The sequence below is a fragment of the Aquarana catesbeiana genome, linkage group LG02 (assembly GCF_042186555.1).
Source record: "Aquarana catesbeiana isolate 2022-GZ linkage group LG02, ASM4218655v1, whole genome shotgun sequence".
NCBI lineage: Eukaryota > Metazoa > Chordata > Amphibia > Anura > Ranidae > Aquarana > Aquarana catesbeiana.
Genome location: NC_133325.1, coordinates 163,480,542 through 163,508,111, shown reverse-complemented (window position 1 = coordinate 163,508,111; position 27,570 = coordinate 163,480,542). Strand labels below are relative to the sequence as shown.

Below are 27,570 nucleotides of genomic sequence, written 5' to 3'. Positions count from 1 at the left end.
GCTCTGGTCATTAAGGGGGGTAAATCCTTCCTGGGCTGAAGTGGTTAAATACCACCAAAAGAAAGCTCTATTTGTGTGAAAAAAAAAAAAACTTCATATGGGTGTAGAATGACTGTGCAATTGTCATTCAAAGTGCGACAGCGCTGAAAGCTGAAAATTGGCCTGGGCAGGAAAGGGGTAAAAGTGTGTAGTAGGCAAATGGTTAACCAGTGGTGGTGAGCAGGCATCGTCACTTGTGTTAGTGCAGCAATAATGAGCGCCCACACCGTAGCTAACAATAGTACAATAATACAACACACAGATGTTCCCTAACTCAGTTAACTGCTTGTCCCATTCTCACCGTATCCTTACTGTGGAGGAGTGCGGGGTGTAGCAAGATGGCGGAGACAAAACGTCACTTCCGTTACACATTCTGACGGGTCGCCTAATCTGACGAAACACCTGCACGACTGGAGTCTGATAATGTCTAGAAAATGTCCTTCATTGTATTACACAGCTGCTGGATGACCTACTACAAACACACAGTAAATTCTCCCAGTGGTCTCCGGAAAAATGGCTGCCGAGATGACCCGGAAATGGATGGCCTTCGTTTGATGCCGCTGTACCGCGTCATCAGTATGCGCCGCTGTCATTCATCGTGGGAAAGGTGTCAGGGATGTTGCGCTGTAGGGTGAGTGATGACATTGTGTGTATGGGGGGGATCGCCGTGTCCTGTGTCTCCGGACATTCTGCTGAGTCACTTTTCTCCTCTTCCATGGCAGCTCCTCTCCTGGCACAAGGCCGCCCTCCTCCATACATGTAGCCGGCTGCTGGCCGCAGACAAGGACCTCCTGCTGAAGCTGAGGAAGAAGACCGGCTACTCGTTCACCAACTGCAAGAAGGCCCTGGACAGGTTCAGCAATGACATCAAGCAGGTGATGACTGTTCTCAGGCTGGGGGTCATCTTACTACAGGGGACCTCCCAACCCAACCCAACCCAACTTTCTTCAGCAGTGATTACATGACATCATCATAGGGTCACCACTAAGGATGAACGCAGGCATGTTCGCAACCCGCACGTGCAGAGTCCGCCAGGAAGTCAGCACCTCACAGCGCTAATCGCAGGCAGTGAAACATTTCTTGATCTCTGCAGCCGCGGTTCTGGAAAATGTCTCACTGACTGCGATTAGCGTTGTGCAGTGCCGACTTCCTGGCGGGCTCTGCACGTGCGGGTTGCGAACACGCCTGAGCTCATCCTTAGTCACCACACACTGGTTTTATAATCTGGCCAATCTATTAATTAATTCAAATTAATCAGGCCGTATAGCTACTTTTTTGGATGCATGCTTCATGTGTTTTTTTTTTTTTTTTTTTTTTTACTTATAGAATTCATCAAGGTTACAAAACATAGAAGACATGTACATAGTAACAGCAGTGCAATGAATTTTCTACAATCTCTCATTACACTACTTAGCTTAGATACTGTATGATCTGTCATGTTCGGACAATAAGATCTATAGGAATATTGTTTTAAAACCAGCTTTAACTACTTCAATACCAGGCACTTTCACCCCCTTCCTGCCCAGGCCAATTTTCAACTCTCAGCGCTGTCGCTCTTTGACAATTGCAGGGTCATGCAACACTGTATTTAAATAAAATTTTTATCATTATGTTCATACACCTAGAGCTTTCTTTAGGTGGTATTTAATAGAGGTGCACCTCTTCACTGGTCTCACAATACGATTAGATTCCAATTATACGGTCAGCGATTTGATTCTGCGATGCATCACGCTTACTGCCCATGGTTTTCATCAAAAAAATTAAGCATCATTCAATGCTGCATCCCCTTCCCTCCCCCAAATCCTCGGCTGTGGTGTAGCAGGCCCAGGTTAGGGCAGAAGGAATGCAGGACCTTGTAGTCCCCACAGTTGCAGTGTGTTAGGCCTTGGTTAGAACAGAGGAGAAATGCTGGGCCTTGGGGTCTCCCTAGTTGTAGTATAGCTATAGTAGGCCCTGTTTAAAGACACAAATGGAAAAGCTGAGCCTTGCAATCCCCCCCAGTTGCAGTGTAGTAGGTCCTGATTCCGAAAGGAGGATTACTGGGACCTGTAATCCCCCCAGTTGTAGTGTAGTGGGCCCTAGTAAGAACAGAAAAGGAATGCTGGGCCTTGTCTCCCCCCCCCCCCCCCCACCTCCCCAGTTGCAGTGTAGTAGGCCCTAGTAACGACAGGACAGAAGATAAATACTGGGACCTGTAGTCCTCCCGGTTGCAGTGTAGAAGGCCTTGGTTAGGACAGAGGGAATGCTGGGCCTTGAAGCCGCCGCGCCCCCCCCCCCCCCCCCCGTTTCAGTGTAGTAGTAAAGTAGTAAAGACAGAAGAGGAATGCTGGGACCTGTAGTCTTCCCAGTTGCAGTGTAGAAGGCCTTGGTAAGGGCACAGGGAATGCTGGGACCTGTAGTTCCCCAGTTGCAGTGTAGTAAGCCCTGGTAAGGACATAAAAGGAATGCTGGGCCTTGTAGTCCCCCAGTTGCAGTGTAACAGGCCCTTGTCAGTTGAGGAGGAATGCTGGGACCTGTAGTCCCCCCAGTTGCAGTTTAGCAAGCCCTTGTCAGGAAAGGAGGAATGCTGGGACCTGCAGTACTCCAGTTGTAGTTTGCCAGGACCTGGTGAGGACAGAGAGGGATGCTGGGCCTTGTAATATGGCAGGGCCAGATTAGGATATATTGAAGGCTGAGTGTTGTAGTCCCCCCAGTTATAGGGTAGCAGGCCCTGGTGAGGACATAGAGGGGGAATGCTGGGTCTTGTAGTCCTTGCAAAAAGAAAGGTTTTTTTTTTTTGGTACTTTAAATGAGGCACATTTAACATGTGACTCCATCCCTATTTATATGAGAAAAAAAGGTGAGTTGGGACTTTATATGAGCGCACTAACAATGGATAAATAAATCAATCAATAGTCCCAACATCAGATTATAAGGCATTGTAATAAATCAAGATGATAATTCATATGATAAAAACATATCCATCACAATAAATGAAAGCATGGCACATAAATCTACAGCTGTAAGACTCAGAGCTGATTGCTTAAAAGATCTTGGTGAATATAAAAAATGGTACATGATAGACAATTTTTCATACAAAAGGCTAACATATGAAAGAAATATTGCATCCTATAATTTTCGACGCATTTCGTGGAATTCGCTCCACTTCTTCAGGAGCAGGTGCAATCAAACATATAAAAACAGCTTTGAGTTGTGCATGTGGTGCTAGGGACCAAAGGATGTCTGAGGGTATGCAAACCGGGAACTGAGCGAGTGCTGTCCGTTAGCACAAGTATGTTCAAGGACTGCAGGAACAGTGTTGGTCTCTATTGTAGGAACCATGGTAGTATATTTAGCAGTCCACAAAAAATTCTTAAAACATGTTGTATATCCAGGATCCAGAGTGTTGTGCCAGTGAGCCATAGAAAAGAGTAAAGTGGTCCTTGTAGCCCCCCCAGTTGTAGTGTGGCAGGACCTGATTAGAACATAGGGAAGGCTGAGCCTTGTAATCCCCCCCCCAGTTATAGTGTAGCAGGTCCTGATGAGGATATAGAGGGGGGTATGCTGGGACCCGTAGCCCCCCCCCCCCCCCAGATGTAGTGTAGCAGGCCCTGGTGAGTTGGAATGCTGGGCCTTGTAGTGCCCTGACTTACCAGGAAGCAGAGCTGCAACCAGTTGTGGATGAAGTAGGGCTCAGACTGGTCCCGACTCCCAGATGATGAGCCCCATGATGTTGGGCGTTTGGAGCTCGGACTCATACCAGATGACATGCACGGTGAAGTACGACTGTGGATCCAACTTTGCCCCGCGACTTGAAGTCCAACATCCATCCGACTTCAATGAACTGGACTCCGCCTTTGATCCTGACAATACCAGGCACTTTGTGTCTGGTATGACTCTTGAGGGGAAACTCCACGCTAAATAAAGACATAAAACAAAAAAAAATGTTGTGGGTCCCCCCCCACCAAAATCCATACCAGACTTTTATCCAAGCACGCAGCCCGGCAGGTCAGGAAAGGGTGTGAGGACGAGCGAGCAACCCCCCCCCCCCCCCCGAACCATACCAGGCCACATGCCCTCAACCTGGGGCAGTGGGTGCTTTGGGACAAGGAGGGCCCTGCGCCCCCCACCCCAAAGTACCTTGTCTCCATGTTGATGAGGACAAAGACCTCTTCTCAACAACCCTGGCTGGTGGTTGTCGGGCTCTGCAGGGGGCTTATCAGAATCTGGAATCCCCCTTTAACAAGGGTGTCCCCAGATCCCAGCCCCCCACCCTATGTGAATGAGTAGGGGTACATTATGCCCCTACCCATTCACCTAAAAAAAAAAAAAAGTGTCAAAAATAAAAACAGTACACAGGTTTTTGACAAAATAATTTATTAAATCGGCTCTGGCGTCTCTTTCTATTTCTTCTCCCCTCTCTGGCGATTCTCCGTCTTCTGGCCATGTCTTCTTCCTCTGCCGGTTCTCCTCTGCTAATGTCTTCTAACCCTCTCCGGTTCTTCTCTGTCCGCTGTCTTCTGCCTCTTCGAGCAGGAGAGAGCGTTGAGTCAACATCGGAGTAAGAATGGAGGGAGAGGAGACCTGGCAGAAGACATCGTACAGAGAAGAACCGTAGAGGGCTAGAAGACATCAGCGGAGAGTGCAGGAGAACCAGCAGAGGAAGAATACGGAGAAGAGCTGGAGAGGGGAGAAGAAATCAGAAGAGACCCTTGTCCTCATCAACACGGGGACAAGGTGCTTTGGGGTGGGGTAAGGTGGGGGCGCTCACTTGTCCCCACCAACTTTCCTGACCTGCCGGGCTGCGTGCTCGGATAAGGGTCTGGTATGGATTTTGGGGGGGGGGGGGGGACCCCACACCATATTATTATTATTTATTTTTTTTTTTTTTTGGCGTGGGGGTTCCCATTAAAATACATACAAGACCGAAGGGCCTGGTATGCTCTTGGAGGGGGAACCCCATGCAGTTTTTTATTTTTTATTGGGCGTGGAGTTTCCCTTCAAGATCCTCCAGAGCACAAGTCGCATGCCAATGTCGGATCAGTTAAAACGATGATCCGACTTTGATCCTACTTCAGCCCATTGAATATCATTGAAGTTGGACCAAAATTGGACCAAAGTAGTGCAGGAACCTTTTTCAAAGTCGGACCGACTTGCGTCACACCAGTTAAGATGGCTCTCGTAGGGAAATATTGATTTCCTACGTCATACGACATGAGCTCCCAATGTCGGAGCGTTTGTTGTACAAGTGTAAACCCGGCCTTAAGGTCAAATTACAATTTATGAAAAATAATTTTGTTACCATTCTGTGTTCAACATTTTGAATGCCTTTTTAATCATTCCCTCGTCTTTCAAAGGCAGAAGCTTGGCTACATGAACAGGCCCAAAAAGAAGGATGGAGTAAAGCCTCGAAATTGCAAGGAAGAAAGACTGCAGAGGGTCTTATAGGACTGTTGCATAAAGGCAACTCTGCAGTGTTAGTGGAAGTGAGTATACACCCTGCTTTATACATGGAGACTAGGAAAGTGGAATGTGGATGTGCTGTATTGGTACCGCTATTTCTAGTGCTGATAAAAATATAAAACCCCAATCTAATTTCAGTGTTGAATTACTTTATGAAAACAGCAGTCCGCTTGATTGCATTTTTTTTGTTCTGAAAACTAAGAGCATAAAAACTGCACAGCTTGTTCTATTTGTATATTAACTAGTTGCTGGCAAATGACACACGATTCACACAACTTTAACCTAGGATTTACACACTTTTCCAATTTGATGAAAACTTTGTTAATAGTGTGCAAAGTAAACTATATATAGTGCATATATTGCCTCCCCTTGTTACCTCCTCCACCCTAATCATCTCTGTTTAAAAAAAACAAAAACATTCTGCTTCTTATCTTTTTGAGTGTTAACAGATGAAAGGACACATCCCCGGGGTCCCTTTAGATGTGCCTGCTTCTCCTTGCTGGCCACTGGATGGTGCAGACTTTAGCTGTGCAGTCTGCTGATTGATTGATTGTTTTTGATCATGCACATCCAAAGAGATGGCCAGGTATGTGTTCTTCCACATAAAGCTCCAGGACAAATCAAGATGGTGGGTGGGGGGGGGGGGGACAAGTATGGATCAGAAAGAAGTGATTGATGAATGACTGATGTCATTCAAACAGAAGGGGTTTAAAGGCTATATGGTGAAAATAAAATTTTGCAGGGAATTGAGAGTAGTTGAGCAGGGAATAGAGAGGAGTGTGGGTGTAAACAGAAGGTTGGAGTTCAGATTATTCCATCTTTATTGTGGAATAAACAAAGAATTTAGGGATTAAAAGTGGAATATCCATAATGGCATAGTGGGAGAAGTGGGGACACAAATTGACACTGTAATCTCCAAGAAACTGGTGAGATTTTAAAGCAGAGTTCCAGCCTCTAAATAAAAAAAATAAAAGTCAGCAGCTACAAGTAATGTAGCTGCTGACTTTTAAAATTAGGACACTTACCTGTCCAGGGATCCAGCAATGTTGGCCCCCTGAAGCCGATACGTCTATCAGCTCGGGTGCAGGTGCCAGCATTGCAACTAAGGGAAACCGGTAGTGAAGCCTTCAGGCTTCAAAGCCGGTTTCCTACTGCGCATGCGCAAGTCAGAGGGTAGGAGAAGGGGCCATTGAAAATGCAGAGATGTGACGTACCTCGCAGCGGCAAGGTAGTACGAAAAGTCCAGCTGGAAAACAGCAAGAAAAGGTACAAAACTGCAAAAAAAAAAAAAAAGAAAAGATATCCAAAAATGAGGAGGGGGCGCTCAATTTTTCTAGAGCTACTTTTGTTTTAGCCTGGAACTCCGCTTTAATTTATCACTGACCATTAAAAAGAGTTGATCTTAAACAGTGTAAAGGAGTTGCCTTTGATAAATATAAGAATATAATTTAATGCGCTTTCTTGATTTGATTGGAAATCATGCAGTCAGGAGAACCATGCTGTTACCAACTTGAAATACCTTTACCAATTAGGAGGGCTACAGGAATCACTATTGATTTTTCCAGGTGAACTGTGAAACAGACTTTGTTGCCAGGAATGTGAAGTTTCAGCAGCTGGTCCAGCAGGTGGCAGTCTCAACACTAAAGCATTGCCATAGTACAGAGAGAAACCAGACCTCCTACCTGAAGGTGAGATATTAGAGACCACACATTAAGATTTCTAGATTAATAGGTAATTTCTTCTAGGTACAGATATGTGGAAACTCTAATTTGCCATCTTATGTTTGATGTAAGCCACTGACCCAGAACAAGTATGACTCTGCAAAGAAAATACTTAACTATCTTCTTCAACTCTGGCAACTGTTTACCTCTTATGGAGCAGAGCAATCTTCACAGTTCAGCAATTTGCCATTACTTTTGTTTATAAGATACTGTAGTGTGTGTGTAATATATATTAAATGTTCTTTGTGTATCTGTTATTACAACACCAAATATATGTAGATGTATTTTTATTATAGTTGGTGACATGGAAATTTATAGATGGGCAACGCCTATCCTCATATTGATTAGTGGTTCCAAGTTAATAATAACTACTGCAGTAGGGAACAGACGCAAAAGATACACTCTGCATATTTCCAAATAACTGTTCTGCTTTATTATGACGCAGTTGAAGGTTTTTATACACATGATTACGTAGGTATCACATTAATATTACAATTTGTATATTTATGGTAACAAGGGGCGTAACATAGGCAGACCAATTTTAATCAGGACTCAAAAGAATCCATAAATGTAATGAAAACATTGTTAGTGCCGTGTGCACAGTGAGGGCAGTGTGCAATACATACAAAATAGAATACAATTATATACAGAACTTACAAATTTCCTTTACAGTTGGCTAAAATATAAAGGTGACCGCAGAGGCCCAGATAATGGATGTTTCACATGTACACTCTAGACCTTTCTATTAAAAATAATTGGATCCTAACTTCTTTCTATTATTCAGACCCCATGGTTCTGTATGTTTCATAAAGGAGATTATAAATCTGGAACTTCTGTCTCTCAGTAAGCACTGGCTTGTTCTTTTTTAGCTGTAAGGGGACCGTCTTCCACTGATCAACAGTGTATGGGGGTTCTTTTCCCACTGATTGTTCATATAAGGGGGTATTTCTCCCACTGGCCACCACTGTAAGGAGAAACTTCTCCACTAATGTAAGGGGGCACTACAATTTTCAGAGATTATTTTGTCTTATAGAAGAGAGGGGTACCGCATACTCTAGGAACACCACATCCTTTATTCTTTTATTTACCATTATACAGATTAAAATCAATAACTTGCAGATTAAAGTATAACATAAAGGCAAAACTTGTTTTAAGTTTTGGATAGAGTGGGGAGGGATTAGAACACCTGTCAGGTTTTTATTGCTGTCTATGCCCCTGTTAGGGAGATTCACACTCTATATTTGTCCTGTTTATCATTGAAAGTGAAAGTAACTTTTGGGTTGTCCCCAGAAAAGTAATAGAGGGGAAATCTTCCAATGGGGACACTGGTTCCGGTGACCTGGGGGTACCCAAGGGATTCCCTTTATTTGCAGGGATTTCTTCTCACTTCCTGTTTAGCTATGGGACAGGTAATGAAGGGAAATCTCAAAAATCCAACATGGGTTATAACCCTTCCATGCCCTATCCAAAACTGGGGGGAAAAAAAAGGTTTTGCCTATAATTCCGCTTTAGGCTAATGTACCATACATTGTAGATGTAATCATTTGTTTCCTGAGACATAAACATTTTTTTTTATGGGTTGCTTTTTAGTTTAAAACAATGAGAGGATACTAGTAAATGCTCCCATCTTCCTTTTTTTTTTTTTTTTTTTTTTTTTTATTATTATTATTATTATTATAGGGGTCTTGCCAATATAGAAAAATCCACTATTTTTCTTGGGGGCCAGTTAGAAATGTATGTTGTAATCTATGCAGAATGTTACATTTGCAGTTATGTTTTGGTTAACTTCTCCTCTGCAAAGATAGATTATAAAAGTGAATGTAGCATGTTCTTTTCTTTTAATTATTGGTTGTATATACAGTATTTTAAGGTTGTATATACAGTATTTTCCTTAAATTTTTGAAGTCTACCTTTTTTGCAATATAATACTTTTTTCTTAAGCGCTGAAGTTTAGTCTGTTTTTTTATTTTGTTGCACTGGTTCCTTCCTCTCACCTCCTTCCGTTTTTTTTTCTATTTTCTTTTCATTCCGTATTTTAGACACCCTGTGACATCATCACCGAGACTCTTTACTTTCTAATGCAGGCAAAACCATGGCTGGTAGGGGTGGTCAGCAGGGTGCTTTACATAGCTTCCTAAAGATATCACACCACCCTGCCTTAGTACTCCTCCCAAAAGCCCTCAGCCATGTTGAAAAGCAGTGGGTTGGCACTTGGGAGGCGTTATGCACATATCAAAATGCATTAATGAGGGGGGGTGTCAGTCTGGAGGAGTTGGCGTTCGTAGGCAGAACATCTGCGTGAAGCTCATAGTATGCATTGAAATCGGAGTAAGCCATTTCAGTACATTTCCTAACAGATTATGAGGGCTGCAATTGCAGACCTCCTAAAAATGCTATTTGCATTGCTGATCCATTGCTTTTACCATTTTCATTAACCTGTGAAAAATATTCAGATTTGGAAAGTCATAAATCTCTGCATACTTGTTCTAGGTTAATGACTCAAACTGTTGAATCAAGAGAGTTGTCATGTCAAGTGATTTCAGAATGAGAAGTCACATCCATGTTTTTCTCCCAATAAAAGCATAAAATCCAACAAAGCACAACACAAAAATGTATTAGAAATAAATGTATATGAGCCTTTTTTCTTAATCCGCTTTATCATGCACACAGTAGTTTTACATTAACTTTTCATTACTATAGGGTTTCCTTGCTGAAGAAGAGTTTTTACAAATGAAGACAGAAGAGTCCCTATTGAAAGATCTTCTTGCAATGACAATTGGTAAAAAAAAAAAAAAAATTATTTTCCTTTATGTGTGTTTGAGTAGTGACATGTGGTCTGATGTTCCACTTCTGAAAGAAAATGGTATGAGTTTGTGCTGCCTTGTCATTTTATTTGTATTTTTTTAACTTTCTTTTATCTGCTTTGTGTTTTGAAGGAAAACTGGGCGAGAACATGACCATGAAGAGAGCTGCTTGGGTCACTGTCCCTTCTAGTATGTTTATTGGTTCATACATGCATAGCACCCTACCTGCAGATACGCCTTCCTTGGCTAACATGGCATTTGGGAAGTATGGAGCCTTGGTTGTTTGCAAGCCAAATGATCACTGCAAAAGCAACATTACTGAACTGGGGCGTAGACTGGGCCAACATGTGGTGGGCATGAGCCCATCGACCCTGGGTTCTCTAGAAGATGAGTCTACTGGGGAGACAGAAACCCGGATGCTGGCCCAGCCTTTCCTACTGGAGCCCAACCTAACTGTAGGACAGTATCTTCAGCCACATGATGTTGAAGTGCTGGATTTTGTACGCTTTGAGTGTGGGGAGGAAACACAGACCACACAGTCCAACCAATCCTAGTGCGTCATAACATTCTCCTTCTGGGAAATATGAACAATGAAACGTGTATATATATATTTTTTTTTTTCCCCTAGTGAAAAATAAATTATACCTTTCACTATTATGTGCCCTTCTAATTTTGTCAAGTTAAAGCAGTAAGTAGTTATAAATTATACATAGGATTTAAAAAAACAACCGCTATTGATAAGATTATTCAATTTGAATCTCTTTACATGTCTAGACAGGTATAGCTTGCCTGCAATTTGCAATTCTGATGCCTCTTCACAACCACAGCTTCCCTGGTGTGCGCACCTTATCCAGAAAACAGCAGTAGCACAGTCTGCTCCATTGAATGCTCAAAGTTTATGCATGCAAAATGAAAAAAATAAACACTTGGGTGTTTAACCACTTTAGCCCCGGACCATTATGCTGCCTGAGGACTTTTTCCAATTTGGCACTGCGTCGCTTTAACTGCTAATTGCGCGGTTATGCAATGCTGTACCCAAACGAAATTTGCGTCCTTTTCTTCCCACAAATAGAGCTTTCTTTTGATGGTATTTGATCACCTCTGCCGTTTTTATTTTTTGTGCTATAAACGGAAAAAGACCGAAAATTTTGAAAAAAATGATATTTTCTACTTTTTGTTATAAAAAAAATCCAATAAACTCAATTTTAGTCATACATTTAGGCCAAAATGTATTCGGCCACATGTCTTTGGTATAAAAAATGTCAATAAGCGTATATTTATTGGTTTGCGCAAAAGTTATAGCGTCTACAAACTAGGGTACATTTTCTGGAATTTACACAGCTTTTAGTTTATGACTGCCTATGTCATTTCTTGAGGTGCTATAATGGCAGGGTAGTACAACCCCCCCCCCCCCCCCCCCCCCCCCCCGAAATGACCCCATTTTGGAAAGTAGACACCCCATGGAAATTGCTGAGAGGCATGTTGAACCCATTGAATATTTTTTTTTTTTGTCCCAAGTGATTGAATAATGACAAAAAAAAAAAAAACTTACAAAAAGTTGTCACTAAATGATATATTGCTCACACAGGCCATGGGCATATGTGGAATTGCACCCCAAAATACATTCAGCTGCTTCTCCTGAGTACGGGGATACCACATGTGTGGGACTTTTTGGGAGCCTAGCCGCATACAGGGTCCCGAAAACCAAGCACTTTCATGATTTCTAAGGGCGTAAATTTTTTATTTCACTCCTCACTACCTATCACAGTTTTGAAGGCCATAAAATGCCAAGATGGCACAAAACCCCCCAAATGACCCCATTTTGGAAAGTAGACACCCCAAGCTATTTGCTGAGAGGCATGTTGAGTTCATGGAATATTTTATATTTTGACACAAGTTGCAGGAAAGTGACAATTTTTTTTTTTTTTTTTTATGCACAAAGTTGTCACTAAATGATATATTGCTCAAACATGCCATGGGCATATGTGGAATTACACCCCAAAATATATTCTGCTGCTTCTCCTGAGTACGGGGATACCACATGTGTGGGACTTTTTGGGAGCCTAGCTTCATACGGGGCCCCGAAATCCAATCACCGCCTTCAGGATTTCTAAGGGCGTAAATTTTTGATTTCACTCCTCACTACCTATCACAGTTTCGAAGGCCATAAAATGCCAAGATAGCACAAAACTCCCCAAAATGACCCCATTTTGGAAAGTAGACACCCCAAGCTATTTGCTGAGAGGCATGGTGAGTATTTTGCAGCTCTCATTTTGTTTTTGAAAATGAAGAAAGACAAGAAAAATGTATTTTTTTTTTTTTCTTTTTTCAATTTTCAAAAGTTTGTGACAAAAAGTGAGGTCTGCAAAATACTCACTATACCTCTCAGCAAATAGCTTGGGGTGTCTATTTTCCAAAATAGGGTCATTTGGGGGGGGGGGGGGTTGTGCCATCTGGGCTTTCCATGGCCTCCGAAACTGTGATAGGCAGTGAAGAGTGAAATCAAAAATTTACGCCCTTAGAAAGCCTGAAGGCAGTGCTTGGTTTTCGGGGTCCCGTACGCGGCTAGGCTCCCAAAAAGTCTCACATGTGGTATCCCCGCACTCAGGAGAAGCAACAGAATTTATTTTGGGGTGTAATTTCACATATCCCCATGGCATGTTTGAGCAATATATCAATTAGTGACAACTTTGTGCATAAAAAAAAAAAAAAAAAATTTTGTCTTTTTCCCACAACTTGTGTCACAATATAAAATATTCCATGGACTCGACATGCCACTCAGCAAATAGCTTGGGGTGTCTACTTTCCAAAATGGGGTCATTTGGGGGGGGGGTTTGAACTGTCCTGGCATTTTATGCACAACATTTAGAAGATAATGTCACACATCACCCACTCTTCTAACCACTTGAAGACAAAGCCCTTTCTGACACTTTTTGTTTACATGAAAAAATAATTTTTTTTTGCAAGAAAATTACTTTGAACCCCCAAACATTATATATTTTTTTAACGCAAATGCCCTACAGATTAAAATGGTGGGTGTTTCATTTTTTTTTTTCACACAGTAATTGCGCAGCGATTTTTCAAACGCATTTTTTGGGGAAAAACACACTTTTTAAAATTTTAATGCACTAAAACACACTATATTACCCAAATGTTTGATGAAATAAAAAAGATGATCTTAGGCCGAGTACATGGATACCAAACATGACATGCTTTAACCGGTTCAATACCGGGCATTTTCACCCCCTTCCTTCCCAGACCAATTTTTAGTTTTCAGCGCTGTCGCACTTTAAACGACAATTGCGCGGTCGTGCGACATTGTACCCAAACAAAATTGACGTCCTTTTTTCCCCCACAAATAGAGCTTTCTTTTGGTGGTATTTGATCACCTCTGCGGTTTTTATTTTTTGCGCTATAAACAAAAGAAGAGCGACAATTTTGAAAAAAACACAATATTTTTTACTTTTTGCTATAACGAATATCCCAATTTTTTTTTTTTTTTTTAAAAACATAATTTTTTCCTCAGTTTCGGCCGATACGTATTCTTCTACATATTTTTGGTAAAAAGAAAATCGCAATAAGCGTATATTGATTGGTTTGCGCAAAAGTTATAGCGTCTATAAAATACGGGATAGATTTATGGCATTTTTTAAAAAAAATAATTTTTTTTTTTTTACTAGTAATAGCGGCGATCGCAATTTTTTTTTCGTGACTGCCACATTATGGCGGACACATCGGACACTTTTGACACATTTTTGGGACCATTCACATTTATACAGCGATCAATGCTATAAAATTGCATTGATTACTGTGTAAATGTGACAGGCAGTGAAGGGGTTAACCGCTAGGGGGCGGGGAGGGGTTAAATGTGTTTCCTAGGGAATGCTTCTAACTGTAGGGGGAGGGGACGCACAAGGGGAGGAGACCGATCAGTGTTCCTCCGTTCTGGGAACACAGATCGCTCTCCTCTGAGCTGACAGGAAGTGGATCTCTGTGTTTACACACAGAGATACACGGTCCGGCCCGGTTAACGGGCAATCGCGGGTGCCCGGCGGACATCGTGGCCGCCGGGCACACGCACCGGGTCACGAGCAATGCGGCGGGCGCGCGCGTGCGCCCCCTAGGCGGCCGGGAACCCGAGGCCGTCATATGACGTCCACCCAGGATGGGAGATCTCATCTGTGGACGTCATATTACTATGGCTGGGTAGGGAAGTGGTTAAAATTGCGCACAAACGTGCAGTGGCGACAAACTAAATACATTTTTAAAAGCCTTTACAGGTTACCACTTTAGATTTACAGAGGAGGTCTACTGCTAAAATTACTGCCCTCGCTCTGACCTTCGCGGTGATACCTCACATGCATGGTGCAATTGCTGTTTACATTTGACGCCAGACGCTTGCGTTCGCCTTTGCGCGAGAGCAGGGAGGGACAGGGGTGCTTTTTTTTTTTTTTTTTTTTTTTTTTTATCTTATTTTTAAACTGTTCCTTTCATTTTTATGTTTTTTAATCATTTTTATTGTTATCTCAGGGAATGTAAATATCCCCTATGATAGCAATAGGTAGTGACAGGTACTCTTTTTAAAAAAAATTGGGGTCTATTAGACCCTAGATCTCTCCTCTGCCCTCAAAGCATCTGACCACACCAAGATCGGTGTGATAAAATGCTTTCCCAATTTCCCAATGGCGCCGTTTACATCTGGCTAAATCTAAGTCATGAAATGCTTGTAGCTTCTGGTTTCTTAGGCCATAGAGCTGTTTGGAGCCATTCTGGTCTCTGATCAGCTCTATGGTCAGCTGTCTGAATCACCGGCTACATTTTCAGGTTTTGTGTTGGGACAGGAGAGCCAGAGAAAACCATGGAAGATGGTGGGGGGGGGGGGGCATTCCCTCCCACTGCTTGTAAAAGCAGTCTAGAGGCTAATTAGCCGCTAGGATTGCTTTTACATGAAAGCCGACCGCTGGCTGAAAAGAATGATACCAAGATGATACCTGAACCTGCAGGCATCATTCTGGTATAACCACTCAGAGTCCAGCAACATACCAGTACGTTGCTGGTCCTTGTTGGGCATATATTGTAAACTTTTTTTTCATGCAGCCTGTGGGCTGAACGAAAAAAATATATTGATCGGTGGGTATGCCCACCATTAGAATACCTCCCTTCATCCACCCACTTCTAATGATGGGCATACATGCACCATTTATATATGCCGAAGCATGGGGGCATCCTCCCGCAAAAGGCAGGAGCAAATCGCTCCTCCACCCACTGCTGCCCCCATGCTTCGGCATATATGCTGAAGTATGTAACTGTGGTGGTGAAATCACCTCCGACAGTCACGGCTTTATATATCGTGGGAGCAAACGCTGTTGCTGTCAAGATAAATAAATCCGCGCTGCAACTGAATGGCATACCTGCTAAGCAAATGATGGTTAACAATAAAACAAAGTAACATTACAGTATAACAGTAAGACTTACCATACCTGCAAAGCAAATACAAAAAAAAACATAGTAAAAAATAAAACATTTAACGCAACCTGTGCCTAAAATATATATATGCCGAAGCATGGGGGCATCCTCCCACAAAAGGCAGGAGCAAATCGCTCCTCCACCCACTGCTGCCCCCATGCTTCGGCATATATGCTGAAGTATGTAACTGTGGTGGTGAAATCACCTCCGACAGCGCTGGAGTCACGGCTTTATGTATCGTGGAAGCAAACGCTGTTGCTGTCAAGATAAATAAATCCGCTCTGCAGCTGAATGGCGTACCTGAAAACAATAAAATGGTTACCAACAACACACAGTACACAGTAAAGTATAAAAAAAATTGCATATCTGAAAAGCAAACATGGTAAAACATTGCAGAATAGAATACAGTAAAAAAGAGCAGAACAATAGAGAGAGAGAGAACAATAAAACAACAACTATTTTTGGTTTTTTTATTTTATATTTTTTGTGTTTTTATTTTTTTTATTTTTTTATTTATTTTTTTTTTTACACTTTGTTTAGTAACCTTTAACTTTTGTAACTGGTACCAGGTTTGGGTCTCTCAAACTGCAATGGCATCTTGGGAGACCCTGTGAAAGTGTGTCCTAGTCTGTGCAGCGCTGTACCCTATGCTAATACTCAACTAGTGAATGGTAGCGTTCAAAACATTCACCCATGCAAAGACCAGGATTGCCAGGACAGGAGGGACAATAACACCGGGTGTCATGCCTAAATCCACGCTTGCTGCAGACACGACATCTTTCTTGGGGGGCTTTTTGGGTAGGGGTACTCGGGAGGGCATAAGGAAAATGCCTCTCATGCAGCCGATTTACTGCATTTGGTTGGGGATGGTGAGGTGGAGCACCGTCTGGATACAGAAGGGCTCCGACGATCTCTTCCTGGAATTTAAGGAAGGATCCAGTCTGTCCTGAAGCTCTGTATAGCACATAAGCATTCAGCAAAGCCAATTGAAATAAACAGACACTTTTTTTGTACCAGCGTCTGGCCTTACGGGCAACTAGGTATGGCGCCAACAACTGGTCGTTGAGGTCCACCCCTCCCATATTTTGGTTATATTCATGGACACAGGGGTTTCTCCACAACACCAGTCGCCGTAGTAATTTGGGTCGTCGTGTCTGCATGAAGGAAGGTGAGAACGAAAGCATTCTTCTTACCCCTCCACTTCATAGCGAGCAAGTTATTACACTTCAAGCAGGCTCTCTCCCCCAGCCTAAGACTGGAATCTACAAGCCGCTGGGGAAAGCCCCGGCGATTAGGTCGCACGGTGCCACATGCTCCAATCTGCTGATCAAACAAGTGACTAAAAAGTGGCACGCTCGTGTAATAATTGTCCACGTACAAGTGGTACCCCTTTCCAAATAAGGGTGACACCAAGTCCCACACTATCTTGCCAGCGCTTCCTATGTAGTCAGGGCAGTTTGTCGGCTCTACGTGACTATCTTTGCCCTCGTAAACCATAAAACTACATGTATAGCCTGTGGCCCTGTCACAGAGCTTATACATCTTGACCCCATATCTGGCACGCTTGCTGGGAAGGTACTGTTTGAATGACAAGTGGCCAGAAAATTTAATCAGGAACTCATCAACGCAGACAACTTGATGGGGAGAAAACAAGTCTGCAAAACGTTGGTTGAAGTGGTTTATGAGGGGCCGAATTTTGTAGAGCCGATCGTATCCAGGGTCTCCACGAGGACGACAGAGTTCATTGTCATTGAAGTGCATGAACCGCAAAATCTGCTCGTATCGTGCCCTGGTCATGGAGGCAGAGAACAAGGGCATATGGTAAATTGGGTCAGTGGACCAATATGGCCGCAACTTACTCTTTTTATTCAAGCCCATGTTGAGGGAAAGGCCCAGAAAGATCTTAAATTCGGAGACCGTAATTGGTCTCCAATCTCTGGCAAGGGAGGACTGGGGATTAGCGGCGATGTGTTGACCAGCGTATAAATTGCTTTGGTCCACAATAGATCTATAGAGATCTTCGGTGAAAAACAGTGAATAAAAATCCAGTGGCGTAAAATCAACTGTTTCCACCTGAATTCCGGGTTGGCCAGTGAATGGGGGAAGTACAGGTGCTGCAGAAGTGGTGGGTTCCCAATTCGGATTGGCGAATGCAGCAGGAAGGGCACTATGGGCATGACGGGCCTGTCTTTGTCTTCTTGGTGGCAGCGGGGCACTACTTGTGCTTGCCACCTCGCCAGCTTGAACTGCACTTATGGGACTCGCCACGTCACCAAGTTACTGCAGTGCTGGATGTAAGACCAGGGTGTACTAGGCCGCTGGTGCTTGCCAGTTCACCAGAAGGAATAGCAGCGCTAGTACTTCTCTGCTCCATACGAGAGCCCTGCGGTTCTTGTACTTTAAGGACAGAAGAAGAAGTTCGGGGTCTGGTACGCCTGACCTTAGCAGGGACCACAACTCCGTCGTCAGAGCTATCTGTCATGGAGCCGCTGTCCTCTACAGGATCGTATTCTGAGCCTGAATCTGACAGATGAGTGACTTCCTCTTCACTATCTGTCATGCTCAGAAACATGTAGCCCTCTTCACTAGTGTACCTTCGATTTGCCATTTTGGGCTCTAAATTTAGGGGTACACTAGTGAGACTCACAGGCAAAAAAGCTCCTGACTGTCAGCGACTGTATCAAAACGCTACCAAAAAACTGTTAGCGACCACAGGGATCAGGCCTGACTCTGCGAATGCTGCAGTTATGTGTGCTTAGTGTTTTGTAAGTGTCAGTGATCGATCGATACTGCACTTGGGTGGGCTGGGCAGGGCTGGGCCGAGGGGCAAAACGCAGGTGCTAGCAGGTATCTGGGCTGATCCCGCTAACACTGTGTTTATGGGAACCCTAAACTGCTGGGGACGCTAGTATAGATCTGATTGGATCAGATACTATAGCACTAAGGGAGGTGTATGCTGCATGCGTGGGTGTTAGCGGTACTGGCGCTAACCTGACGCCTGGGGTGACGCAGACCTTATCTGACCCTAAAAACGTAACTTATATCACCGCAGGGCAATTAGGGGGTTAAACCTTTATAAGGTAATAAACGGCGGGTGCCCTAAAACTATAAAAAACAAACTAACTAACCAGCGTCACCCGTAACACTTATACGGTGATCGCTGGTGAAAGGGTTAACTAGGGGGCAATCGGGAGGTTAAAACCTTTATTAGGTAGTATATGGGGGTCCCTGTCGCTATAAAACACTGACAGCGAACCTATATACTTACCTCCCTAACTAGCGTCACCTGTGTCACTAATACAGCGATCAGAAAAACGATCGCTTAGCGACACTGGCAACGGGGGGGTGATCAAGGGGTTAACCTTTATTAAGGGGGGTTAGGGGGGTACCCTGGACCTAAAGGGGGCTAACCTAACTGCCCTAACACTTATAACTGTCACAAACTGACACCAATGCAAAAAAAAAAAAAACTGCTATTGGTGTCAGTGTGACAGGGGGTACAGGGGGGTGATGGGGGGTGAAAAGTGTGCCTGGCGTGTTCTACCGAACGTGTTGTGTTGGTGCACTTACTTGGATGTCTTCTCTCCTCGGCGCCGGATCGAAAAGACCAGCTCGAGGAGGGATGACATCACTTCCTCTCCCTCTGTTTACATTACAGAGGGAAAGGAAGCTTTTCATTTGCCGGGAGCGATCGGGAGGGGGTGGCCACGAATGGATGGCTTCCCCCTCACCTCTCAGCGCCCGGGAAGAAATGGCGACCGCCTCGGGCACCGGGGGGGGGGGGGCTCCGATCGGACCCCCCACCCGCGGAAGGCAGATCACGTATATGTACGTGATTCTGCCTGTCCGTGCCACCTTGCCGACGTATATCGGCGTGAGGCGGTCGTCAAGTGGTTAAGGCCCCTTTCACACTTGTGCGAATTGTCCTGTGACTTGGGACCATAAAGTCGCATGAGAAGTCGTTCCCCATGATTTCCAATAATAACCATTCATATATGTGCGACTTCAAGTTGTGCGGAGTTCAAAGTAGTCCCTGTACTACTTTGGTCTGACTTTTATACGAGTTGAGGTCCATAGACCTCAAGTTTACACAAGCATTCCCTGAAATCGCAGTGAAATCGTGCGATTTTTAAATCGCGGCAGTGTGAAAGGGGCCTAAAACTCCCATCCTTTGTACAAACCTATTGGAGACCAAACTCAGTAGTCACATACACTAAATATGTTAGTATCACAATTGATAAACTATTGCACTTTGTATGCTTTGCTGGTTACAATCGATTTAAATTGATCTCTTGTCTGAAGAGTTGAACAATAGCGACATCTAGTGCTTCAACATGGTAATGATCCTTTGGTTAGGAGCTGGAGTCTTGCCCATTGAAGCTATTAAACAAACATGGTGATAAGATGCTGTCCAGTGAGGAAAGTAATTTACTAATACAGAAATACAACAGCCAACAGATAAAATGTAATCTCTGGTTTGTGGTAATAGGAAAGAGTCTGAATTTTGAAGTATCTGACTCAGGACCAAATGATTTTGTTACTGTATAGTTTTTTTTGTTTTTTTTTTTAATTGCTTTTCAAAAAAGAAACAAAGAAAAAGAGAACATACAGTTAAAACATACATTGGTCTTATGTGTCAATGTGATCCTTGCAAAGATCTCTATTACATTATCAATCATAGATATTAAGCATGAAGTTTACATTATGACAATAGTTACAGTAGCACGGCTTACTGGGTCACAATTTACAATTGTATAGGATGTGGTAACACATTATGGACTCATTGTGCACATTCGGGACCCACTCGGGAGTTATTTTATGATTAGGTTCTGTTTAGGAGGTTTCAGAAGCGGTTGAAGGATCTGCCAGCCATTTAGACCAGACCTTGTCGTATTTGTTGGGGCAACGTCTGTTGGCATATGTGTGTTTATATAGAGGCAAGCTATTGTTGATTAGTTGTTTCCACAAGGAAAGAGGAGGGGGGGTAGAAGATTTGTGCCAACTAAGGGCTATGGCTTTGCGGGCATAGAACAGGAGCAACCCCACCAGCATGCGTCCCGCCACTATAGGTATCAGTTGTTCTATTAGGCCTAGCATGCAGATTGACATTGACGGTTGTAGTGGCACAGAGGTGATTTGCGTGATATAGTCTACTATCTCCTTCCGGTATCCGACAATAGCCAGCAGGTCCAAAAGATGTGGGTGAAGTCCCCAGGAATCCCACCACTTCGCCAACACCCGGGGGGGGGGAGTCGGGGTTCATTTTGTGCAGTCTATGAGGAGTGAAATATGCCCGGTGGACTATCTTGAATTGGATCAGTCGATCTCTCGGAGAGACCAGGGAGCTAAATGGGAAGTCCCATATATCATCCCAGTCATCCTTGTGAAAGTCCGGGATGTCATGGGACCATTTGGATCTTAGCTTCTCCAGAGTCAGAAGGGAAGTGATAATCAAGTGTGAATATAATTGAGAAGTTAGTATTTTTGCACAATCTGACCTAAGGAGGTCCTCTAGCTCTGATTGGATCAGCTGAGGGGGAGAATCAGAGAATTGGCAGCTGAAGGCATGGGAAAGTTGAAGGAAACGAAAGAAGTAGGAATGGTGTACGTTAAAATCAGAATTTGGAAAGCGGGACCAGGGATTGGCTGAAGACAATTTGTGTCACTGTTTTGATGTTAAATTTGGTCCAGGCATAGGGCTCGGGCAATTTATAGATGTGCTCCAGGGTTGGGTTTAGCCAAAAGGGGACATTGGGTGAGATTGCCTGCCGAGGGTATTTTTCTATTTTGAGACCTGACCCCCATGCACGCAGCGTGGTGCGCATGGAGGGTGTCAGTGGATAGGGGGCCTCGAAAGAGCAAGAATTTAAGCACCTCTAGGGATCCCAGCACCGCCGCCTCGACCTGGATAGCTGGGTTGGGGATGTCCGGATTGAGCCACCAAGCAGCCGTAACTAGCTGGGTGGCTAGATAGTACTTAGTACCAGTGTGGTCCAGCTGTGTCTGGGGGATTGAGAGCCCCATATGAAAGAGGCAAGGAGGCGATGTAGACGCATGAAAAAAGAATTTGGGATCCACTGTGGAGAGTGGCGAAATAGGTAGGTGAATTTGGGTAATATTTTCATTTTCAACAAATTTATACGTCCCAACAGTGAAAGAGGCAGTGATTCCCATGCCTTCAGCCATTGCCGAACCTCCCGAACTACTGGAGACAGGTTTAGGGGTAAGTAGTCAGAAGCCTGCCTGGAGACCACCACCCTGAGGTATTTAAAGTTCTTGACCCACTGTAGGGGGATGTCTGTAGGAGCTGTGACACAGGCCGCAGGGTCCACGGGAAACAGAAGAGATTTTGTCCAGTTGACCCTGAGGCTCGCGACAGAGGAAAAGAAGTTAAGGACCTGTAGGGCTCCCTCGAGTGATGGGCCCGCGTCACTGAGGAAAAGTAGGAGGTCGTCCGCGTACAGGGAGACCCTCTCCTCCAGCCAGCCAATTCGCAGCCCCCTAACGTGAGGAGAGGTGCGAAGGGCCTCCACAAGTGGCTCCATCGCGATGGCAAATAAGGCTGGAGAGAGAGGGCAGCCCTGCCGCGTGCCCCTGGAAGGACCGTGACAGGCCCCCTCCCAGCTTAATGGCCGAGGTGGGGTCATGGTAAAGAAACTTTATCCACTTAATGAAAACCAGGGGGGAACCCCATCCTCCGGAGGACCTCCCATAGAAAAGGCCACTTGACCGTGTTGAAGGCCTTTTCAATATCCAGGGAGGCCACCACCCTTGATCCCTCATTGAGATGTTGCGCGTGTATGTTAGTGAACAGGCATCTCATATTTTACAAGTAAAACAAAAAAACCACCGCGCTATCAAAAAAATACCCAAAAAGTAGCTGCAGTTCAACTGTGGATATAGTACAACAAAGAAAAACAAAAAGAAAGAACCGCGCTATACGTGAAATAGCAAAAAAAGACTTCTGTGCAATGAATTAATATGCACAGTAAACCCACAAACTCTATCTAAACCACATTCAATCGTAATAATAGTGATATAAAGTCCATAAGTGCAAGAAAGATGAGAGAAATCCTCTGGTAGTTATCCGTGAGGGTCAGGAAAAAGAGAGGAATGACAAACACACCCTGTGAGATGATCCTCCACCACCAAACATATGTGCTTACCAGATGGAAGGCACAATAAGGCACATCTCTGAATAATACCCAGGTCAGGGGTGCGAATCTTTACTAGATGATGCTACGGATGTAGAGCCTGTAAACATGGATCCTGATAACCAGCATACGATCTCCCTCCGTAAGCGTAGCTCCAATTACACCATACCCCGAATTAGCCACATAAGGGTAGAAGAGAGGCAGCCATAGTGTAAATCCGAAAAGATGTTTTATTTAAAATAAGGTAAAAAAAACTTACAAAGCTGCAGTTAAAAAGAGCATTCGCCAAGCCAACAAGCGAGCGCCCGTTCAGCAATGAGTGCGATGATGTCAGAGCGTCAACCTCCCGACGTACGTTTCGTCCTGTCACTGATGTCGTCTGGGGAACCTAAAAGCCTTCAGTACCTCCTCTGGGGTAATCAGTCTCACTAGGGATTCTCTTTCCTCATCCGACAACCAGCCAAGTGCCAAGGAGTCCAGCCAGGGTGCAAGGTCCCGTGGCTGGAAGTCCAAGGGCAGAACTGAGGTATAGAGGGAGCTATAGTATTGGCAGAAGGCCTCCAGTATATCTGGGAGGGAAAAGACCGATTCCCCCAAAGGGGACACCACACTAGGGATCATCGTCAAGAGTTTGTCATGTTGTGCCAGCATCGCCAGAAGGTGACCGTTGCGGTCTCCCTGTTCAAAGAACCGTTGTTTGTTTCGGTAAAGGTCAAGTCTGGTAACCTCGGTGAGGTGGAGGTGTAGCTCGCGTTTCGCTGCATTGAGGGAGTCAAAGTGTGTGTCAGTGGGGTCTGCAGCATAGATGTCTGATTGTGATTGCGCAGCGGTCTGTAGGGCAGTTGTGGTAGCAGCTTGCTTTCTCCGGATCCCAGCAATAGAGGAGATGTATTGCCCTCTGGTAAAAGCCTTGAAGGCGTCCCAGGTCACCGCTGTGGAGGAGGACCCCGTGTTAAGATCTGAGTATTCCGCTAGGCGTGGTGGGATGATATTTGTCAGGTTGGCATGGGAGAGCCAATGGGTCCCCAGGCGCCAAAGGGCCGAGGAACGAGAGGACAGAGAGCGAATGTTGAGGAGTAGGGGGCAGTGATCTGAGAGTCCAATGGGCAAGTATCAGGCGTCCAATACATCTGTCAGCATGGTCGGGTTGGCAAAGGAGAGATCAATGCGGGAGGAGGTTTTATTGGAAAAACAGGAGTATGCTCTGGTTGTGGGATGCTTCCATCTCCATATCTCAGATACACCCAGTGTCTCTGCCCAGGTGATCAAGTCATTAGAAAATTGGGGGCGGGGGGCTGGGGGGGGTAGGTCTGGGGCCAGAATGGCATTGAAATCGCCCATGAGTAACAGTCTGGCAGGGCAGTATGGAGTGATTTTCTCTATAATGGTGTATAAGGTGGAGGAGGGAAAAGGGGGGGGGGGGGCTGTATACCCCTACCACAATATATCGGACACCTCAGACAGTTGACACTATTAGCGCTTATTTACCTTGGGGTTCAGTGTGAACCTGTTCCATCACACATGGAAAAGATTTACTGATTAAGATTGTGACCCCTCTAGGATACGTGGAATATGAGGCATGGAAGGCTCTCTGGATCCATTGCTTTTTCAGTGCCAGTAGTTTGCTGCCCATAAGATGTGTTTCTTGTAGAATTACCATATGTGGGAAGTGTAATTTGAGGTATTTGAAGAGCACCGCTCTCTTGAATTTAGAATTGAGCCCTCGGACATTCCAGGACAGTACACTGAAAGTGGGGATGGTGCGTCCTGTCATCGTGCGGAAGTTTGATGGGGGAGGAAAGGAGGAGCGTAGCAGGTGTGTGTGCATATCTCAGGAGCAGCAAAGACCCAGGGAGCCTGTACCAGGTGGAAGCATGACCAATGGAAGACCAAATAGACAAACGAACATGAATATATACATAACTAATAAACAATACCTGTGATGATGTCAAGGTGTCAGACCTGCCCTTATCTGCTGGCATTCTTAAAACTTGGGAGCGACCAGATTGGGCCTATACCTAAAACTTAAAAACAGTAAACCCTTAAACTTTAGTTAGCAATAGTTCAGTGCTGTATTCCAACACTTGTGGAAGTTCTTAGGTACGCAGGTTCCAAACAATAGCGTGGTACAAACCTGAACTAAGTACCCGGAGGGTATGGGGGGGGGACGCCCACTAGTCGCAAACAGTACCGCTGGTGTCAGCCAGATGAAAATAAACAGAACAATAAACAAAGTACTTCGCTAAACCAAACAGGAGGCAAAAATGGTGGAGCAGGCATGTTGTATGGTGCACTAGCAGGATCATCGAGTGTCCAGCCAAGCTGATGCAGCCTCTGGGGTATCAAAGAAACCTGTACGGTTGCCGTCTGTAATCCTCATCCTGCTGGGGTAAAGGAGACTGAACCGGATGCCTTTTTCTCACAGCCTCTTGAGAACCTCTGTGAAGGATTTGCGCCGTTGTATTTCTTGGGAGTAATCAGGGAAGAAGAGCAGTTTAGTGTCTTCATACTTGATGTCGGGCTTGGCCCGGGCAGCAGCTAGGATGCGGTCCTGGTCCCTGTAATTCAGGAACCCTACCAAGCAGAAAAGGGCGTGGTGGTGCTCCAGGCCTGGGTGGGGTCGGCGGGACTCTGTGGGCGCGCTCAACAACAAATAAAGGTGGCAGGTCAGTTAGGCTGAAAAAGTCAGTAAACAGCTTTTCGGTAAATTCGGTGGGCCTAGAGCCTTCCGCCCGCTCTGGTAGGCCAAGGATGCGGCTGTTATTCTGCCTTAGGCGGTTCTCGGTGTCTATGTCCCGTTCTTGTAAGGCACATACCTGGAGCTGTAGGGCTTTGAGGTCCCTGGAGTCTGATCTGGCCAAATCTTCCACACTGGAGACCCTGTCCTCCACCTCTGAAATCCGGGCCCTAAACTTGTCCAGATCTTGGCGAATGAAGCCAACATCCGTCGCCACATAATCTATCTTGGCCGTCAGGGATGTTTTGCATTCAGCAATAGCAGCTAGGATGGCTGCCATGGAGGAGTGAGCTGTGTCCCCGGCCTCATCTTGAGGCTGTTTAGTGGCAGACATGGCGCTGGCCAGCGCACGTGCAGCTAAGATGGTCACCGGCTGAGAAGAAGGGAGAGCAACGCATCTTTGCTGTGTAGAGCGGGTCCTCAGTGGTCCTATCCAAGCCAAACCGGAGCAATGGCTGTGATCTCTGGGCTGTCAGAAAGCGAATGGTGGGTATTAGAGCGATCTGATTAACAGGATCGGAGCTCTCTCTAAGCACGTCTGCCCTGGTTCACATGCCGGTCATGCCTACTGTATATTCTTTACTTGTCTAAAAAATGTTGAAAATCCCGAACATTCCTTTTTTAAATGTACATGTCGGGGAGTTGCCGAGGGTTAGGCCCCGTTCACATGATAGGACCACCTGTCCGTTTTTCAGACGGACCCAGTCGGGCCACCCATTGTCCTCTATAGGGAGGCGGACGTCAGCGGATATGTGTCCGCTGACCTCCGATTTGACAAAATCTGCTGAAAACAGACATATGGCGATATTGGCCTTGAGAAAGTCACGTGTCAGTGATGTAACGCGTGGGAGGAGCTTAGGACACAGTCTGCTGAATTCATTGTATCAAGCAGCAGCAGCAGCTTGCGCAGCAAGCCTTGTCCTTACAAGCCAGCTGAGATCTGCTTATCTGCATGCCTAAAACAAGTCAGGCACACGTGAGTTTATCACTGTGCTGTTTTGCCTGTGAACTTTTATTGTAACAATATTGCGCAATGTTTTCTCTCTTTGTTTATTTTACATAAAACCACTTGATACTGAGAAAATTACCATTCATTGTGGCTGTGGAAGAAATAGCTCAGAGGGTGAACAGATAAGTGCTGCAGGAGTCCAGATGTCCCAGATTGCTGGGGATTGAGCTGTCGCCTGTTACTTATCCTATCTCATGAATTTAATCATCTATATTTAATCAGATTCTATTGGCACTATTTATCTATTTATACTCATTGTATATGTATTGCACCTTTATAAGCATATCATTTGTTTATTTTTTATTACGGAGGATTCAACACTTATCACAGGGAATGTATCTAATTTGTTTATTTATTGGCACTAATTTGGATTGATTACTATTTGCAAACGCATTTTTAGTATATCTATACACAATTGTTGCTTAGTTTACTTTGGAGATATCGCACCACTTCCAGTGGATTTGCATAACTGGAGGAACACAGTTTTTAAATATTTGCGATTTTTTCATATATTTGCGATTTTATGTATATGCGATTTTTTTAGCGATTTGGTAGCAATTTTTTTCACATTGGTTTTTTAGCACAAAAAAATATTTTCTCACATTGATTGAACTTTGTATCAGAGCGCATCAATCTATGTTATATGTTTTAATTTTTAGGGGATTTTGACCACTATATAATTGATAGCAGCTTGATATCATTGTCAATCTAACAATTTTTATTTAATTAATTGCACGTGCATTCACATACATTTGATTTACACTTATTTGATTGTATATGTCACGCTAGAACATTATTGCGCTTGGAGTTTTTGTTTATTTACTGTATGCTAATTGGGAACATCCTGACAGGATTTTGTTCCTCTTAAGAGGTGTTCTTTTTTTTATATCCCATGGATGAAAAGTTTGTTAAAAAAGGGAGTATGCCAGCTGTAGATGCAGCAGTCTTTTCCTTAAACAAGAACTTAACTTGTCCAGGTAGATAACGCACAGGGCTTGAAAGACCCTGTTGACAAGAAATTGGAGTCATTAAATAAAGGCTTCTGTTTCTTTGGCCAGTTCAGCTATTCAGCCAGCTGTTGCAGCAATTGGTATCTATCAGTCCGTAAAGGATCGGGTCAAACGGCCTGATAGGCCTAACCAGGAGGATGATCTGCCTGAAAATAAGACCGATATTCCTCGAGCGCTGTGTTTTGCTG

The 27,570-nt window shown here is 44.4% G+C and overlaps 1 protein-coding gene across 1 annotated transcript; it reads left to right on the top strand.

Annotated features, from left to right (window-relative positions):
* The first annotated feature begins 556 nt into the window (after positions 1–556).
* Positions 557–10,663, top strand: TSFM (Ts translation elongation factor, mitochondrial). The gene is made up of 6 exons (XM_073613729.1): positions 557–670; positions 762–914; positions 5,376–5,504; positions 7,047–7,169; positions 9,903–9,981; positions 10,139–10,663. The coding sequence occupies exons 1-6, from the start codon at positions 656–658 to the stop codon at positions 10,558–10,560; spliced, it is 921 nt and encodes a 306-aa protein (XP_073469830.1). The 5' UTR covers positions 557–655; the 3' UTR covers positions 10,561–10,663.
* Positions 10,664–27,570: the final 16,907 nt, after the last annotated feature.